A 19,007-nucleotide genomic window follows, 5' to 3' on the forward strand; every position below is an offset into this window, starting at 1 on the left:
CTGACTTATGGTTCATGACATTTTCACCACATTTTCTTAAAAACAAATCTGAACCATGGTTTCATTTGTCACAAGACCTCAGCCAGAATCTTCTATTACCATTGTGCCTTGCACAATAATGTAAGACCAATCTCTATTTACAAGCTTCATTTATTTTCATTTGCACACTGGGCTCTGGTTTTATCTAGAACCTAGATTTTAAACTAGAAAATATACCTCAAGTGTGGAAGATGTTGTTTGTATGCAGAGCCGCAAGCAGGAAAGCACCCAAACTTTCAATGAGAAGTTTGGTTGAACGTGCCACAGCTGAACGAAATTTCCTGCCACCATATTCAGCACTGGTTGGTGGTTCACTGATGGACGCTGCCTGGCCATCACTTCAAATGTGGCCTGCAGTTGCAGGCACCACTGTCAATCTTCTGTCATGAGCCAGAGGCTGAATCCTTCCTGGCTCCCAAGTGGTCATGAGTTTAATTTATAGGAAATCATGGTGTGGTGAATTACCCCCATGACCTCCTATTAAATGAACCCGAGTCAGTGCCTCCTCCATCGATTCAATTAGCCAGCAGGAGGCAAAGAATCTAAGAATCTTGAGTACAGAAGGAAGCCATTCAGCCCATTATGGTTGTGCAAATTCTTTGAAAGCTATTCAGTTAGTTCACTCTCCTGCACATTTTTCACATTCCAGTAGTTGTTCAATTCTCTCTTAAATGAGATTATTAAATTTACTTCCTCTCAGGCAGTACATTCTAGATCATAACAAGTCGCTGCATAAGATTTCTTCCCATCTTGGCTATGGTCTTTTTGCCTATTACCTTAAGTCTGTGTCCTACAGCTACTTACCAGTCTGTCACTGGAAGTGGTTTCTCCTCATTTAATCTATCAAAACCCCTCCTGATTTTGAGCACCTCAATTAAATTTCCCCTTTGCCTTCTCTGCTCTCAGAAGAACAGAGCTTCTCTAATCTCTCCATGTAACTGAAGTCCCTCATCACTGCTATAATTTCAGTAAAACTCCTTTGCACTCTCTCCAAGGCCTTGACATTCTTCTGTGCTCAGAATTGGACCAAGTGGGGTCTAACCAGTGATTTATAAAGGTTCAGCATAACTTCATACCTCATAATAAACTAATGATGGAAGAGGCCAATAAGAGGCAGTTGCTTTACCCAGCTACTATAAAGCCTGGCATGCAAGTCACACCCTGTTTGATGGCTGCTTGTTCACTGAAAGCCCTTTGGGGCGCAAGATGTGTAACTGGTATGCCCAATTTTACTGTAGATGTGAACACAAATACCAGTTGGATACTGAAGATAACAGCAAACCTCTTGGAGCTGTGCTGGCAATGTTACAAAAATAACAAGAGCAAATCCTATAGTGGTGAAGATTGAGGGAGTCCCAAGTTTCAGCACAAATGTAGTAACTGCAGCCATAGTTTATTCCCTCCCCGCAGGAACATACACCTCTGCTCTGATTGGCCATTCTCTCAGGATGCTCTGGCAAACTGTATGTAAGTAAATGGGACGTGAGGGGTGGGGTGGTGCCTCAGTGGAGCTGAACACCCAGACATTTGAACAATTTGGAGAAAATTGTTGGAACTCCGGGACGATTAGTGAGACGTCTGATCACCCTACAATGGAGAGGTACTAACAAAATTGTGTAAAGATCATAAAATCATCGGTCAGTATTCATTTCTATTCACCTATAAGCACTATACATTTCCAGATGATAAATATTCCTGAGTTCTAACTGCAACTCTATCTTTTTCAATGGAAGTGCAGCATTAATCATGATAGAGGGATGAACAGCAAAGCAATATTTAAGAAATAGGTTTTCTGGAAGCTATAAATGCACCTTGAACCACACTTTCTAATTTCCTTTTCCCCTGTCTTTCTAATTTCTCCAGTCATACACTAAAAGAGAAAGTAAGGTGCGCTAATTTAAAAAGGCAGTTTTCCAGGCCAAGGAAATAGATAGTCTTTTCACCTGCATAACCAAATTTTATTTACCTGAATTGATTCAGTGTTGTCTCCTTCAACGGTAGCCAAAAGTGCCATAAACTAATGATTTATATTACTTAAAATGTCAACTCAACTGCTAAGCTGAGGGCAGGGTGCCAGTCTAACTTTCCTGTAAAATATGGCTACGATTTGTGCCCCGATGCTACAACCATCACTATTTGTCCTTTTAGTCTAGGTCACAGAAAAGGAATTCATAACCACACAACTTCTGTAAGTTCCATCGACTCTGCACCTGGAAATGAGTGGACCATACCTTTAAAAGACTCTGCCCTTGATCCGCTTACAGCAGGATCAAGCAATAAATTAAAATTCACAAGGATTAAATTTGGCAAAGTCCACCACTAAAATCAAGAATGAGGGAAAGGAAAAAGCTTAGGAATGTAGGGGTCATCCAAAAGTTCTCTTCTATGCTACTTGGATCCTGTACAACAAAGCATCCCTCTAGAGCTTTGCTTGCCAATTGCCATTCAAGGTCATGACGACCCTGATCATAAGGCTAGTCATTCTCATTCTCACGAGTACAATGCAATGTTTAAAATAATTTTCAGAAAGGGGTCATTTTTTCCTACATACATAATTAACAAGCCATAAACTGTCTGACTTAAGTTTCACCACATTTGGCTAGCAGCAACGCAGCAATCCACAAAATGAGTGCTTGCTGCCAGAAGGCCAAGTCCATGTCATGATGTACACACATTCTCTAGATTTTTCACCCAGCTATTAGAGGAGGTGGTGTGGATGCCAAAGGCTCAGAAACTTACAAAGCTTCTCAATTTTTTTTTTCAATCATTTATAGAATGGGAGTATTGCTGGCTGGCCAGCATTCATTGCCCACCCCTAATTGCCCGTAAGGAGGCGGTGGTGAGCCACCAGTTGTCTAAAATAAATATCCACTCAAACATGAACTCATTTTCAGTTGATAGATTGCTTAGCTATGCCCAAACGCCAGGTCAGTCATGATCTTAACCGAAGTGTGGAGCAGACTCAAAAGGCCAAATGGCCTACTCCTCCTCCTAGGTTCTATGTTCCTATATACAGCTCAGGTCATTTGTTATGAAGGCAGCTCACGTATCAATGATAATCAGTGCAAACAATGGAGAACTGCAGGCACTGGAGGCAAAAAATCATGTAGAGACCCTAGAGAAATACTTCCACCTATTGAAGAGTAAGTCTACTTTAATAGCAAACTCAACCAAGTTTTTTTTTAAAAAGCACTGGTTGAAAAAAATGACTAAATATTGCTTCAATACAAATACTCTTTCCCAATTATTTTCTTTGGAATGAGTGCTTTTTATATTTAAAGGGGAAGGCAGTTTACTTTTTGTTCAAATTACATTCCTTTTTTATTAAAGATAATCAGTCTCAAAGTGATCCCTCATTTAAATGGTCTCCTTCTTAGCCATAAAACTATTATGTTTGTTCTGCTAGGGTACTGTAATAATATCATTTATAGGGAAGCAGCCTTAATATCCTGGAGCGCTGCCAACTGCAAACAGTAGACATGCAATCTCAAACCAACTGTATTGCTCCAGAAGCAGACAAATTCAGAAAAACCACCCAACAACCTTGGAACGCATTCACTAAGAATCATATAACAAAGTGGCATCAAAAGAAAACAAATTACTTAATGTTTGACTCATGTCATAGTGGACTACGGACAGTAATTCCAAAACTGTTGAACATTTGCTAGAAAATAGTTCTTAAAAATCAATAATATGTTTGGAGGCAATTTTTGTGTATTTAAATGTACACATTTACTAAAAAGAACAATAGAATAAAAAAACATAGGAACAAGAATAGGCCATTCACCTCCCCAAGCCGGTTCTGCCATTTAATTACATCTTAGCTGATGCATGCCTCAACCACTTTTACCCACCTTGGTTCCATATGCTTTCATGCCCTTACCTAATAAACATCTATTATGGCTGAGTGCTATATTGCTGAGTATTTACTATAGATGGCAAAGTAGAGAGTGAACTTGGTAAGCAAACTTCAGAAAAATATAAAAATAATAGAGGGGGGGCTTCAATTACCCCAAAATAGATTGGGGTAAAAAGTGTAAAGAACAAGGAGGGTGGTGAATTCTTACTGGGCAGACACAAACTTTCTTAATCAGTATGCTTCTGGCACAAGCAAGGAAGCAGTGCTGGATCTTGTTTTACAGAATGAAGTTGATAAAGTGGAGTGTGTTGCAGCTGGAGAACATCAGTGTAATTGTGATCATAACATAGTTAGGTTTCAAATAGTCACAAAAGGGGACAAGAAAAGACAAAGGTGAGAATACCCAACCGTTCGGGGGCCAATTTCAGTGATTTGAGAAGGGATCTACCTGGAAGTGGCTGGACAGGAATATATTTGCATTGGAGACGGAACAAAAAAGTTTGACTAATTTGGTCCCTGGGATAAGGGGGTTGTCCTATGATGAGGCTGAACAAATTTGGCTTATATTCTCTGGAGTTTAGAAGAATAAGAGGTGATCTCATATGAACCTACAAAATTCTGAAGGGGCTTGATAGGGTAGATGTTGAGAGATTGTTTACGCTGGTCAGGGAATCTAAAACATGAGGGCACAGGCTCAGGATAAGGGGTGGATCATTTAGGACTGAGATGAGGAGAAATTTCTTCACTCAGAGAATTATGAATCTTTGGAATTCTCTACCCCAGAGGGCTGTGGATGCTCCATCATTGAATATATTTAAGGTTCGGATAGACAGACTTTTGGTCTCTCTGGGAATTAAGGAATACAGGGAGCAGGCAGGAAAATGGAACTGAAGTCCAAGATCAGCCATGATCATACTGAATGGTGGAGCAGGCTAGATGGGCTGTGTGGTCTACTCCTGCTCCTATATCTTATATGCATAATACAGCAAATGAGTAATGGCAGGACGAGGCAGTGGCATAGTGGTATTGTCACTGGACTAGTAATCCAGAGACCCAGGGTAATCTTCTGGGGACCCAGGTTCGAATCCCACCACAGCAGATGGTGAAATTTGAACTCAATAAAAAAAATCTGGAATCGAAGTCTAATGATGACCATGAAAATCACTATCAATTGTCAGGTTCCTTACCAGACCCACAGTTGACCCTTAAATGCAAGGGCAATTAGGGACGGGCAATAAATGCTGGCCCATGAACGAATTTAAAAAAAGAGGAAACATGATGTGTCCAAGGCTCCCTGATGAGTTTGACAAAAATTAGGTGCAGATCACAACAGTGTGTTCAGGGGGAATTGAGAAAGGATACAAGAGGGGCAACAAGATTATAAGAAATGAACATAAAAGGGAACCCAAAAGTCTTTTATAAAAACATATATACAGGAAATCTTCTTGTAGAGGCAGAGGACATGACTAAGGTACTGACTTTGCATCTGTCTTCACAAGAGGATAAAGTTAATGTTGCAGATGGAGGAGAAGAGATACTGAGCAGGATAAAAATAGTAACCAAACAAGTTGGCAAAGATAACAAGTCACCCAGTCCAGATGGGATGCATCCAAGTGAGAGGGATGCTACTGTGGAGATAGCAGAAGCTCTGGTCACAATCGTTCAATACTCCTTGAAATGGAATTAATGTTAGGGGACTGGAGGACTGCAATTGGAAAAAGAAAGTGGAATAAATTACAGCCCTATAAGTCTAACACAAGTGGTGGAAAACTCATTAGAGACAGAACAAACCTAATTCTCACTTAAAGAAACGTGAGTTGCTTAGTGACAACTGGCATGGATTTGTTAAAGGTAAATCATATCTGACTAACCTGATGAAGTAACAAAGTTGATGAAGGTCATGCAGTGGATACATGTATGGACTTTCAAAAGGCATTTGATAGAAAGTAAAATCTCCACTTTCAACATTCCAGAAAAGGGACCATTCCCTCCACGACATCCTAATCCATTCCTCAATCAACCCTCGCACTCTCACCCTTCCTTAAGGCCCCAACCGTGCAAGTGCAGGAGATGCAATATCTGTCCTTTCACATCCTCCCTCTTCACTGTCCAAGGATCCAAATACTCCTAAGGAAAACAGCAATTTACTTGTACTTCTTTCAATTTAGTATACTGCATTTACTGCTCAATGTGATTTCCTCTACATTGGGGAGACTAAAAGCTGACTGGGTGATCACTTTGTGGAAGACCACAATTCAATCAGCAAGCATGACCCTGAGCATCCGGTTGCTTGTCATTTTAATTCTCCACCCAGCCACCATGCCAACCTTTCTGTCCATGTTCCAGTGAAGCTCAACACTAGCTTGAGGAACAGTGCCTCATCTTTTAACTCTATACTCTACAGTCTTCTGGGCTCAACACTGAATTCAACAGTTTTAGATCATAATCTCTGCCTTCATCTCGTTCTGTGTTTTCTCCTTTTTTCATTTTGCTGGATCTGTCTCATTTTGTGTCATTGATTTATCCCTTCGTGTTGCATTCAGATGGTGCTTATGTAGCCATTCACGCCGCACTTGGACACAAACTTTGGTTTCTTCGTGATACTTAATGCCACTCTCTTTGGCTGCTGCATCATGAAAGATTTGGGGTTTTTAAAAATGTATTTACAGGACGTGGGTACGGCTGGCTAGGCCAGCATTTACTGCCCATCACTAATTGCCTTTGAGAAGGTGCTGGCGAGCTGCCTTCTTAAGCTGCTGCAGTCCCTGTGGTGTAGGTACACTCTCAGTGCTGTTAGGGAGAGAGTTCCAGAATTTTGACCCAGCGACGGTGAAGGGACGGCAATATATTTCCAGGTTAGGATGGGGAGTGGCTTAGAGGGGAACTTCCAGATGGTAATGTTCCCATAAGAACAAGGAGCAGGGGTAGGTCACTTGGCCCATAGGGCCTGCTCTGCCATTTAATAAAATCATGGCTGATATGAATGTAATCTCAACCCCACATTCCTGCCTAGTCCCGATAACCTTTCACTCTGTTGTTAATCAAAAATCTATCTAGCTCTGCCTTAAAAATATTCAAGGGACTCTGCTTCCACTGCCTCTTGAGAAAGCGAGTTCCAAAGACTCTCAGCCCTAAGAGAAAAATTTTCTCATCTGTCTTAAATGAGCAACCCCTTATTTTTAAACAGTGACCCTAGTTCTTGATTCTCCCAAAAGAGGAAACATCCTCTCCACAAACACCCTGTCAAGACACCCCTCAGGATCTGAAAGGTTTCAATTAAGTCGCCTTTACTCTTCTAAATTCCAGCCTTTCCTCAAAAAACAACCCTCCCATTCCTAGTATTAGCCTTGTCAACCTTCTTTGAATTGCTTCTAACGCATTTACATCTTTCTTTAAATGAGACCAGTACTGTACACAATACTCCAGATGTGGTCTCGCCAATGCTCTGTACAACTGAAGCATAACCTCCCTTTTGTAATCAATTCTCCTCACGATAAACGATAACGTTCTATTCACTTTCCTGATAACCTGCTGTACCTGCATACTAACCTTTTGTGAAGCATGCACGAGGACACCCAGATCCCTCTGAATCTCAGAGCTCTGCAATCCCTCACCATTTAGATAAGAAGCTTTTTTATTCTTCCTGCCAAAGTGAATGATTTCACATTTGCCCACATTATACTCCATTTGCCAGATCTTTGCCTACGCACTTAACCTACCTATGTCACTGTGTAGCCTCCTTATGTCCTCTTCACAATTTATTTTCCTACCTATCTTTGTGTCATCAGCAAATTTAACAACCATTCCTTTGGTCCTTTCATCCAAGTCATTCATATAAATTACAAAAGCTTGAGGCCCCAGCACCGATCCATGTGGCACACCACTCGCCACATCCTGCCAACCAGAAAAAGACCCATTTATTCTTGTTAGCTAGCCAATCTTCTATCCATGCCAATGTTACCCCTTACACCATGGGCTTTAATTTTCTGCAATAACCTTTGACACAGCAAAATGCCTTCAAATGTCTTCTGGTACATCCACCTGCTCCCCTTTAATCACAGCACATGGCTCCTTCAAAGATCTCCGATAAATTCGTTAAATGTGATTTCCCTTTCACAAAACCATGTTGACTCTGTCTGATTGCCTTGAATTTTTCTAAATGCCCTATAACATTTTTAATAATAGCGTCCAAAATTTTCCCTATGACAGATGTTAGGCTAACTGACCTATAGTTTGCTTTCTGTCTCCTTTCCTTTTTGACTGAAGACGTTTTATTTGCTATTTTCCAATCTAATGGAACCTTCACTGAATCTAGGGACTTTTTGAAAATTAAACCCAGTGCATCAACTCCCACTAGCCAATTCTTTCAAGACCTTAGAGTGAAGTCCATCTGAACCTGAGGATTTGTCAGTCCGCAACAATGATTGGCAACCAGCCCAACAATTTGCTCAATACCACTTCCCTGGTGATTGTAATTTTCCCAAGTTCCTCCCTCCCCTCCATTTCCTGATTTGCAGCTATTTCTGGGATGTTACTTGTATCCTCTATTGTGAAGACCAAAGCAAAATATCTGTTTAATTAATCCATCTCCCTATTTTGCATTATCAATTCCCCAAGTGTACTTTCTACAGGATCAATGCTCATTTTGTTAACTCTTTTCTTATTTAAATATTTATAGAAACTCTTACTATCCATCTTTATATCACTAGCTTTCTCTCATACTCTAAATTTTCCCTTTTTAATCTTTTTGCCATTCTTTGCTGTTCTTTATATTCTTTCCAATCTTCTGACCTGCCACCCATCTTTGCATAACTATATATTTTTTCTTTTAGTTCGATACCGTCTTTAACTTTTCTAGTTAACCATGGATGGTGAACTCTCCCCTTGGGATTTTTCTCTCACATTGGAAAGTATATATTCTGTGTATTCTGAAATATCCCTTTAAATTTCTCCCACAGAAGCTCTATTGAACTGTCCTTTAACATCTTTTGTTAGTTCACTTTAGCTAGCTCTGCTTTCATGCTCTCATAATTGCCCTTAAGTTTAAAATACTAATCTTGGACATACTCATTTTTCTCTCTCAAAATGAATGTAAAATTGAATCATTATGATCACTGCTACCTAGGGGTGCTCTCACTAGGAGGTTATGAATTAATCCTCTTTCTTTGCTCAATACCAGGTCTTAAATAACCTGCTCTCTGGCTGGCTAAAGAACACGCTGTTCTAAAAAAAACTATCCTGTAAACATTCTATGAACTCCTCATCTACACTACCTTTGCCCATCTGATTTTTCCAGTCAAAATGTAGATTAAAATCCCCAACAATTATTGCTGTACCTTTCTGGCACGCTCCCATTATCTCTTCTTTTAGACTCTTGTCCTACTGTGTAGTTACAATTAAGGGGCCGACACACCACTCCCACAAGTGACTTCTTGCTTTTATCATTCCTAATCTCAACACAAACCGCTTCTACATCCTGGTTTCCTAAACTTAGGTCATCCCTCTCTAATGTGCTAATACCATCATTAATTAACAGAGCCACCCCTCCACCTTTTCCTAGCTTTCTGTCCTTCCTAAATATCTCATGCCCTTCAATATTCAGGCCCCAATCTATGTCATCTTGTAGCCATGTATCTGTATTGAGTATCAATTCATACTTATCGATTTCTATTTGCACTATCAGTTCACCTGTTTTGTTTCAAATGTTATGTGCATTTAGATGCAGAGCCTTTAGTTTTGTCCTTTTATTATTTTTGTAGCATCTAGCCTTATCTGATTTACTTTAAGATTTGTACTCTGTCCCTTCCTGTCACAGTCTGTTTATAATTTCCCATATTAATACTTGTCTCTCTTGCCTTGTCTCTATTCTTTGGTTACCACATCTTCCCAAATTTGATCCCATGTCCCCACTATTAAGTTTAAAACCCTCTCTACTTTCCTAGATAGGCAGCTTGCAAGGACACCAGCCCCAGATTGGTTCAGGTGTAGACTGTTCCAGCTAATTTTTCTAGCTATTTTTGTTTTTGTTACGGTTCAGGTGAAGACTGTCCCAACAGTACAGATCCCACTTTCCCTAATACTGGTGCCAGTGCCCCACAAACCAGGACGCCCTTCTCCTACACCAGTCTTTGAGCCATGCATTAATTTCTCTGATCTTATATGTCCTATGCCAATTTGCACGTTGCTCAAGTAATAATCCAGAAATTATTACTTTTCAGGCTCTGCTTCTTAATTTGGTGCCTAGCTTGTCATACTGACTATGCAGAGCCTCCTTCCTCATCCTGCCCATGTCACTGGTACCTAGGTGGACCATGACCACTGGATCCACCCCTCCCATTGCAAGTTTCTCTCTAGCCCTGAGCAGATGTCCCGATGCATGCAGGTAACTTGCCCCCTCCATGATGTGTCGCAGAGTCTGCAGCTCAGCCCTCAGCTCAACGACTGAGCCGAAGTTCCTCAAGCCGCAAACATTTACTGCAGAAGTGCTTGCCCTGGATCACAATGTTATCCTGGAGCTCCCACATGTTACAGCTTTGACAAATCACCTGTCCTGCCATCCTTAATGTATTTTAAATAACTATTTAATTATATTAATCACTTATTTATGTTGCTTTCTTATATATTTTATTAACTTTACCACCAAATTATGTACTATTTTAAACCTTAGGGATAGAATAGAACTTACCCACTTAACAGATACTCACCAAACAGCTAGCTCTTTTCCCTGTAGTACAGCAAGAACCAATTTCTATGGGGTGAGAAAGATAGAAAGAGGAAACGAACAATTCCTTCTCCTCTTTCACCAAACTCCAAGTCTTCATTCAGTTAGTCAGTTGCACTCCGTTTGCCAAGGCTGCTCTTATCCTTCTAGATGGTAGCAGCTGTGGAGAGACTTGAACTGCTCCCTTCAACTTAGAGCATTATGACCCACTGAGCTCAAACTGCTTTTGGTCTGTGTATGTCTTTGTGTGTGTGTTTATTTGTGTGTTTGTGTTTTTGTGTGTGTGTGTGTGTGTGTGTGTGTGTGTGTGTGCGCACATGCGTGTGTGTGCACGCGTGTGTGCGCACGCATGTGTGCGCATGCATGCGCCTGTCTGTCTGTGTGTGTCTGTGTCTGGCACTAGCCGAAGGTACTGCCGAAGAAACCTTATTGAATTTCTGCAGTGCACCTTGTAGATGGTACACACAGCTTTGACACACTGTTTTGATAGAACAAGTGAGGAGAGGAGCTATTTTTTCCTCACAAAAAAGTCTCACATTTAAATCATTGGGAAAAGAACTAGAAGGAAAACGAGGAGAATTTTTTCTCACAGCGGAATTGCATCAGATGCTACTAAACATCGGTTTAGAGCTTCCCTTTTGTTCTTCCTGCCCCCTCCTCGCTTCCGCTGGCTTAAAAACTCTTACATTTATTTCTAAAGTTGTGATGAAAGGTCATCAACCTGATATATTAACTTTGTTTTTTCTCTCCACAGATGCTGCCTGGCCTGTTAAAAAATTTCCAGCATTTTTGCTTTAATTTCAGATTTCCAACATCCACCATATTTTGCTTTTGATATAAAGTACCTTAGAGCAAATAAATTTGGCAAACAGAAGCCCATGGTATTAAAGAGATGGTGGTAACGTGGCTATAGAATTGGCTAAGGGATAGTTGGCAGAGAGTAGTGGTGAATGGATGTGTGTGGGACTGGAGTGAAGTATGTAGGGGTCAGTATTATAACCACTATTTTCTAAATAAAATGGTGTATATATAGGGAGCACAATTTCAATGTTTGCAGATGCCACAAAGCTTTGTAACACAGTAACTCAAACAGAAGTAGTATAGTTCAGAAACAAAAATAAAAATAGCTGGAAAAACTCAGCAGGTCTGACAGCATCTGCGGAGATGAATACAGTTAATGTTTCGAGTCCATATGACTCTTCATCAGAACAGGTTTGTGAAATGGGCACAGGCATTTAAATGTAAATAAGTGTGAAGTGGGAGATCTTTGAGAGACCACATAAATCTAAATAGTACTATCCTGAGAGGAGTGAAAGAGCAAGGGGGCCTGAGAGCGCATTTTCACATGTCTTTGAATGCAAGAATACGAAAGCACATGGGATAACTGTTTTGGAATTAGGGGCATTAAATACAAAGAAAGAAAGTCATGCAAAACCTTTATAAATCACTTGTTTAGACCCCAGCTGGATTCTTGTACACAATTCTGGGAACGGGCACGTTAGGGAGGATAGCAAGGCCTGGGAGAGAGTACAGGGGAGGCTTACTACAATTATACCAGAGATGAGAACTTCAGTTATATGGGGAGACTGGAGAAACTGGAAAGGCTAAGAGGAGAACTAATGGGTATATTCAAAATTATGAGAGGTTTTGACAGAGCAAGTGAGGAAAGGAGCTATTTTCTCTCAGAAGGTAACCATAAGTCTCAGGTTTGGATCATCGGGAAAAGAACTAGAGGGAAAATGAGGAGAATTTTTTCTCACAAGGGAAATGCACCAGCTGAAAGGGTAGTGGAAGCACATTCCTTAGGAACTTCCAAAAACCAACTGGGCATATATTTGAAGATCAATTTGCAGGGTTACTTGGGAAAAGCTGGGTGTTGAACTAAATTGCAGTTCTTTCAAAAAGATGATGCACAGGCCTGATAAATCAAATGGTCACCTACTGGGCTGTAAGAATTTATTCTATCTGGACCTTAACTCTATTTACCCAGCTTGATCCATATCCTTGTTGCTTTTGACAATAAAAGTCCATCAATCTCAGTTCTGATTCAGTACGCACAGGCTTTTGGGAGAAAGACAGTTCGGTATTTCTACTTTCCCCTTGTGAAAAATTGTTTCCTGAATTTGATCCTGCAATTTGAGAGCCTCCTCTTACATAAAACTGGCCAGTTGTGGACCCCCATTGGGAATCCCAGTGTAACTAGCTTTCACCGTAGGATATTTGTTAATTGGGAAATGGTAGTTTTTAAAAAAAAGTGAATGATAAGCTTCTGCAATTTACTTGTTCTTTATTGGTGAAAACAATCTGAAGTGCTTTTAATTTTCATGTTTAGTCAATTGGATGCCTCATGATTGAACTAACAAATCCTTCTTTCAGCCAAACAGTAAGTTTTGCTGTTCAGACTTCTGTACGATAACAACCCAGTAAAAAGCAGTCAGCATGCATTTAGGATGGAAGGTCTGAGTGACCAAACCTCTTGGCTTTAAAGAAATGACAACCCAAATAGACTGTAAAAAGCCACTGAATGTAGTTAATCTAAAAACTTCTAAGACACATGTTCACATGAAAAGGCCCAGGATCCAATGTTGACGCAGGAGATGGATAAGAAATTATCTGAAAAGTAGATAGCAATGAGTACAAGACATATGTCAAAATGAGGAAAGGGATAAGGTACTAAGTGAAGGCTAAGGATAACTACCATTTCTACGTAAATAACTTACAATCAGAAACTCAATTCTAAGTGGTCAAATTTGTAAATAATGCTGAACTAGAAGGGACAGTGAAATTGGAGAAGGCAGCTCATAAATTAGAAATTTTATCCAACACATTCTAAGTGGGCAGAGCCAGAGCAAGTAAAATTTAATGACTTAGGAAGAAAAAAAAATTAAATGACCCACATACATCATGAAGGAGTTGAAATAACTAATGCAAGAGTTTTAGTAGTCTCGATGGTCAGGAGATCTAAACAATATAAAAGTAATAACCAAAGCCAGTAGAATGTTGCAGAACAAGTCAGGCAAAGTTGTGACCAAACTGCACGTCCTCTGATTAGGCTGCACCCTGAGTACTGCACACATTTTCAACCAACAGGACTGGAAAAGATATTGAAATATTGGAGTAGTGCAGAGAGTCAATAATAATAGATAAAAACAAAAAAACTGCGGATGCTGGAAATCCAAAACAAAAACAGAATTACTTGGAAAAACTCAGCAGGTCTGGCAGCATCGGCGGAGAAGAAAAGAGTTGACGTTTCGAGTCCTCATGACCCTTCAACAGAACGAGTCAATAAACTGACTTCCAACACCAAATGTTCAGAGTAAAAACAGACAAACTGGGCATTTTGCATCTTGGAAAGGAGGCATTTGATAGACTATCTAACTATTAATTAGGACAAGAGGACATAAAATAAAACAAGTAGGTGATATATTTAGGACTCAAATTGCACTTTATACAACCTGCCAATGCCTCAAGTCCAAATTAATTTAGCATAACATCTCCTTATCTTAAATTGCATATATACTACAAACTGTTACATATTGATGATTTGCATCACCCAAGAAAAGTCACATAAAATGTGACCTATCACTCGCTGCTACATACTTTTTATACTCCAAAAAAAAGGTAACTTTACAGAGGGGTGTGCTGTACTAATCAGAGTAGTGAAGGTCACCACCACCATCCTTTAAATAATATGCCATATCTTTAGTCACGAATGAATGAAGCATTATTTATGCTTTATTTATTTTTATTTGCACAGCAGTGAATTCCCCCCTTTTGAAAAAAAGCATGACAACTCAAAAGGACTCCGTTACACTAGTATAGATATCATTGTTCAGGCATTGTAAGGATGAATGTTAAGATTGTCCTGCGGCCATAATCTCACCTGCATGCAACAACTTCTTCACAGAAGAAATAAAATGCCAGGCACCTAGTTCCAAACATGACAAAAGGTAGAACAACTGTCTATCCTCCTTCATGCCTCTTTTCTCCTAAGGAATTGTAACATTGTGTAAAACAAGACAAATCTCACCTTACTTTACAGGGCTGTATGCCTTCAATATTCCATAGGCAAGTGACAGATTAGCTTCCCTGGGTACAAAAGCAATTTGCGCATTCATTTCCAGCACAACTTGGGGACAAAAAACACCCATTTTTGTGCTGTTGAGAAAATCAAACAGTCCTGTGGTATGACATATGTTGATTTTCCTAATCTGTAAATTTGCAGTTTTTCAGAAGGCACCAGGAACTTAGAATCATGCAACACAGAAGGCCATTCAACCCAACATGTCTGTACTGACTCAAAAACAGAAACAGAAATACCTGGAAAAACTCAGCAGGTCTGGCAGCATCGGCGGAGGAGAGCACAGTTGACGTTTCGAGTCCTCATGAGGACTCGAAACGTCAACTGTGCTCTCCCCCGCCGATGCTGCCAGACCTGCTGAGTTTTTCCAGGTATTGCTGTTTCTGTTTTTGTTTTGGATTTCCAGCATCCGCCGTTTTTTGCTTTTATGTCTGTACTGACTCTTTGAAAGAGCTATCCAATTAGTCCCACGCGCCTGTTTTATCAAATTACTCCATAAATTTACCCTTTTCAAGTATTCATCCAGTTTCCTTTTGAAGTTACTATTGAATCTGCTTCCACAACCCTTTCAGATTATTATAACTTCCTGCATTTAAAAAAAGGGTCTAATTTCCCTGGTGGTTTCTTAAATCTGTGACCTCTGGTTACTAACCCTCCTGCAAGTAGGAATGTTTCTTGCCGCGACTCAATCAAAGCCCCTCAAGTTTTACATATCTCTATTAAAAATTTCCCTTAGCCTTCTCTGCTCCAAGGAGAACAATCCCAAAACTTGCATTATACAGCATCTTTCACGTCCTCAGGATGTCCCAAAGCATTACATCGCTAATTAAGTATTTTTGAAGCGTAATGTTACAATGTAGTGAAATGCAGCAACCAACTTGCACACAGTAGTACCACTCGAGCAGCAATTTTGTTTTTAAAAAAATGCAGCATTGGTTGGTTGAAGGATGCACATCAGCCAGGATACCAGGAGAACTCCCAGGCTTATTTGAAAAATGCTATGGGATTTTTTGCATCACCCCATACGGCTGATGTTTAACATTTTATCCAACAGATTTTGCCTCCGACAGTACAGCGTACTCTCAATACTACACAGGTTTACCAGCCTTGATCATGTACTCTATCTTCTGGGATGGCCCATAAATCTACAAATCTTTTGAGCGTACAGAATCTATAACATACGTCATGGTAAAAATAGAACTATCATTTAAAAATGGACTATGGACTTACCTGGCAGCCTCGCTTTTCTATTTCCACAATACATTTGTGCATCAATAATGGCACGCTCAAGCCCGTATTTTCCTTCTCAACTATTTTCCGTGCCTCAACACCAAACATCACTGGTTCCCGCTCTCCATCTGGACTGTCCAATGAATTTTCCCACTGCTCCATCAGAGTCAGTTTCACATAAATGAGCCCTCTGGGTTCGAGTTTTACTGCAAGCTGATGCATCTTGGAAACCCTGAAGAGCGTCGGCAGCACAACAGTGCCATGGCAGCAAACACGGTTTCGACGAGGCGTTGGCTCCCAGCTGAAAACAACCAGCTTGAGATGCTGTGCATTCTCTAGTTCAATATTAAATGTGTGGTCCATATCCAAAAATGTGGTTCTGCAGGTCAATAAGGCTGTCCTGGCTTTGTTGACTGAATCTACTTGTATGGCACAGAATACATCTCTAGAATCAATTCTTGGTGGCTTTAAATCCTCAGCACCGTAAAAATGCACACTCATTAGTCCTGAAATATATTGAGAACACTTAGGCTGATCCACAAAGCTGTAATGCCGGAAAGCATCAATATCAATTTCTGTACTGTGTGTTTTGTGCGAGGTTGCAATGTTCCCCTTTGCAGGTTTGCTTTCACAGGAGTGCTTACCCGATTTAGCTACGAGTTCTGGTGAATCTCCATCACTAAGGTAACCACCCTTACTGGCTGATTTGGAGTTTGCTGAACTTTTTTTCTTGTAGTTCTGTGATACAACACTTGAATCCAGATGATAACGACTGATGACATTCCTACTGGCAGCATTGGTCACAATTCCAGGAGACAAGGAAGAACCATGGTTGCCTTTGGATGACAAATTGTGATTATCATTGCAGTTATGGTTTGAAGTCCCTTTAACACTCAATTTTCTGCTGAGTTCAGGAAGTTTTTTCATTTTCATCGAAAGCTTCCTCACAGTTCGTGGAGATTTTATCTTTTCTGGAAAGGACCAATTAATTGTAGTCCCCTTTTTCAAAGGGTTGGGGCTGGATGGCGGAGAAAACTCAGTTGTTGTTGCTGCTGTCGCTACTACTGCTACTGCACAGACAGGACCATTGGAAGGATCAGTGGCAGCTACTAAAACCAAAATTAATGAAGATTATATTAAACTCAATTCAAACAGTATTGCGAATCTTTGAAACACTAAAAAGTTTAACTAAAACTTAATCAACAAAATTTTACCAATGTCAATTGCAAATATGTTATTAAAAGTAAAGCTGGCAATAGTTTGTATATCTAATAAGTGGATGAGTCATATAGTCCAAGTACAATCCCCAGGCTGTATGGTGTTGTTCAGTGGCAGTAAGGGTACTGCAATTAGCTTTTGTATCCATGGGTTTGGTGGTGATTGTGGGGCGGTGGGGGGAGGTGGAAAAAGAGGTGGAAGGAAAATACTGAAGGTGGCATGTACTCCTGATCCCATTGGTCTTTACTGGGACTGTGAATTGGGGCAGGATCTGGCAAATTTTTAAAAAATAATCCTCTCATGTTTGATTAATTTAACTGAATTTTTGATGAACAGAGAAAGTTGAAGGGAATTCAATGGATATTGTCCATCTGAAGTTAAAAAAGTGTTTGACAAGTAATACAAAAGGTTGATTAACAAAATTGAGGCTTATGGAATAGGAGGTGTCAGCTTGAGTAAAAAATTAGCTTAAGAGCAGGAAACTAAGTCGTGGTAAATGGTTGTTTTTTTAATCTGGAGCATTGTAGGCAGTGGTGCTCTCTAAGGGTCAGGGCTAGGACCATTGCTTTTATTGATACATGGGATATTGGAATAATAGTAAAATTTCAAAACTTGCCGACGATACAAAACTTGGAGGTGTGACAGACCTGAATGGACTGCAACAGGTTACATAGATAGGTTAGCAGAATGGGCAGACAAGCGGCAGATGGGAGTTAATACAGATAAGTGAGAGATGATGCCTTTTGTCAAAAGGGATAAGGAAAGGCAAAGTCTTAATGACACAGTTCTAAAGAGTGTGCAGGGGCATAGGGACCTGGGGGCTCATGTGTATAGATCTTTGAAGGTGGCAGGACATATTAAGAGAGTAGTTAGCAAAGAATATGGAATCTTGGGTTTCATAAATTATGTACAAAAGCAGGTAACTTATACACTGAGCCATTATGAAACTCTGGTTAGGTCACAGAGGTATTGCATCCATTCTGGTCACCATGCTTTAGGAAGGGTGCGAGGATCCTTGAGAGGGTGCACAGGAGATTTACCAGAATGGTTCCAGGGATGGAGGATTTTAGCGACAAGGTTAGGTTGAAGATGGGGTTCTTCTCCTTGCAGCAAAGGAGATTGATGGGAGATTTGACAAGCTTAAGACAGGTTTAGATAAGGTAGACAAAGGAGAGTGGTTCCCATTAACTGGAGGTGCAAGCACTAGGGGAGACAGATTTAAGGTTTTGGGCAAAAGATGTAGGGGAGATGTGTGAAAGAATTTTTTTAAATGCAAGTAGTAGTGATCTGGAACTTGCTGCCCATGAGGGCAGAAGAAGCAAAAACTATGAATGAGTTCAAAAGAAAATTGGATGGGCATGCAGGGAAATAAACTTGTAGGGCTATGGGGAAAGAGCAGGGGAACAGGGCTGACTGGATTGCTCTACAGAGAGCCAGCATGGGCTTGATAGACCAAAAGTCTCACGCATAATGACAGTAATTTAAGCATGACATCAGAATGTATTAGGTGCTCATATAACAGTACCCCAGAAAGTTGTCAATGTTTTCAGCAGAGTGGGGAAGGAATCCCCAAAACAAACATATCATAATTTGTCTGTTATTAATTAGAATGATTCAGAACAATCTCCTCTGTGAAAAGAATCTTCAACTTTTGAATTATTTTCCTTTTAAATTGAGTAAAAAGATTGATTCTCACTGCACGTTTTAATATATCAACTGTTCAATAGACACCTCATGCAAGAGGCTACAGAATAGTCACCTCTTAAGTGGACAAATATATTCAGCCTCAAGAGAACCTATTATTCTGGAGCTAATCTCATTAGCCACTTTTAGGATAGCATCAAGTTTATTTTAAGTGA

At 40.1% G+C, this 19,007-nt stretch overlaps 1 protein-coding gene across 5 annotated transcripts in view; it reads right to left on the reverse strand.

Annotated features, from left to right (window-relative positions):
* The window catches only part of syde2 (synapse defective 1, Rho GTPase, homolog 2 (C. elegans)), a 137,141-nt gene that overhangs the window by 70,263 nt on the left and 47,871 nt on the right, over window positions 1-19,007 (reverse strand). For 4 of the 5 annotated variants that reach the window (XM_041208243.1, XM_041208244.1, XM_041208240.1 and 1 more), the window contains one exon: window positions 15,931-17,039. In XM_041208243.1, coding sequence (XP_041064177.1) covers window positions 15,931-17,039 — 1,109 coding nt within the window. The remainder of the gene's footprint in view (window positions 1-15,930; window positions 17,040-19,007) is intronic. The other variant, XM_041208241.1, reaches the window with a different exon arrangement.

Source organism: Carcharodon carcharias, chromosome 16, assembly GCF_017639515.1.
Source record: "Carcharodon carcharias isolate sCarCar2 chromosome 16, sCarCar2.pri, whole genome shotgun sequence".
Taxonomy (NCBI): Eukaryota; Metazoa; Chordata; class Chondrichthyes; order Lamniformes; family Lamnidae; genus Carcharodon; species Carcharodon carcharias.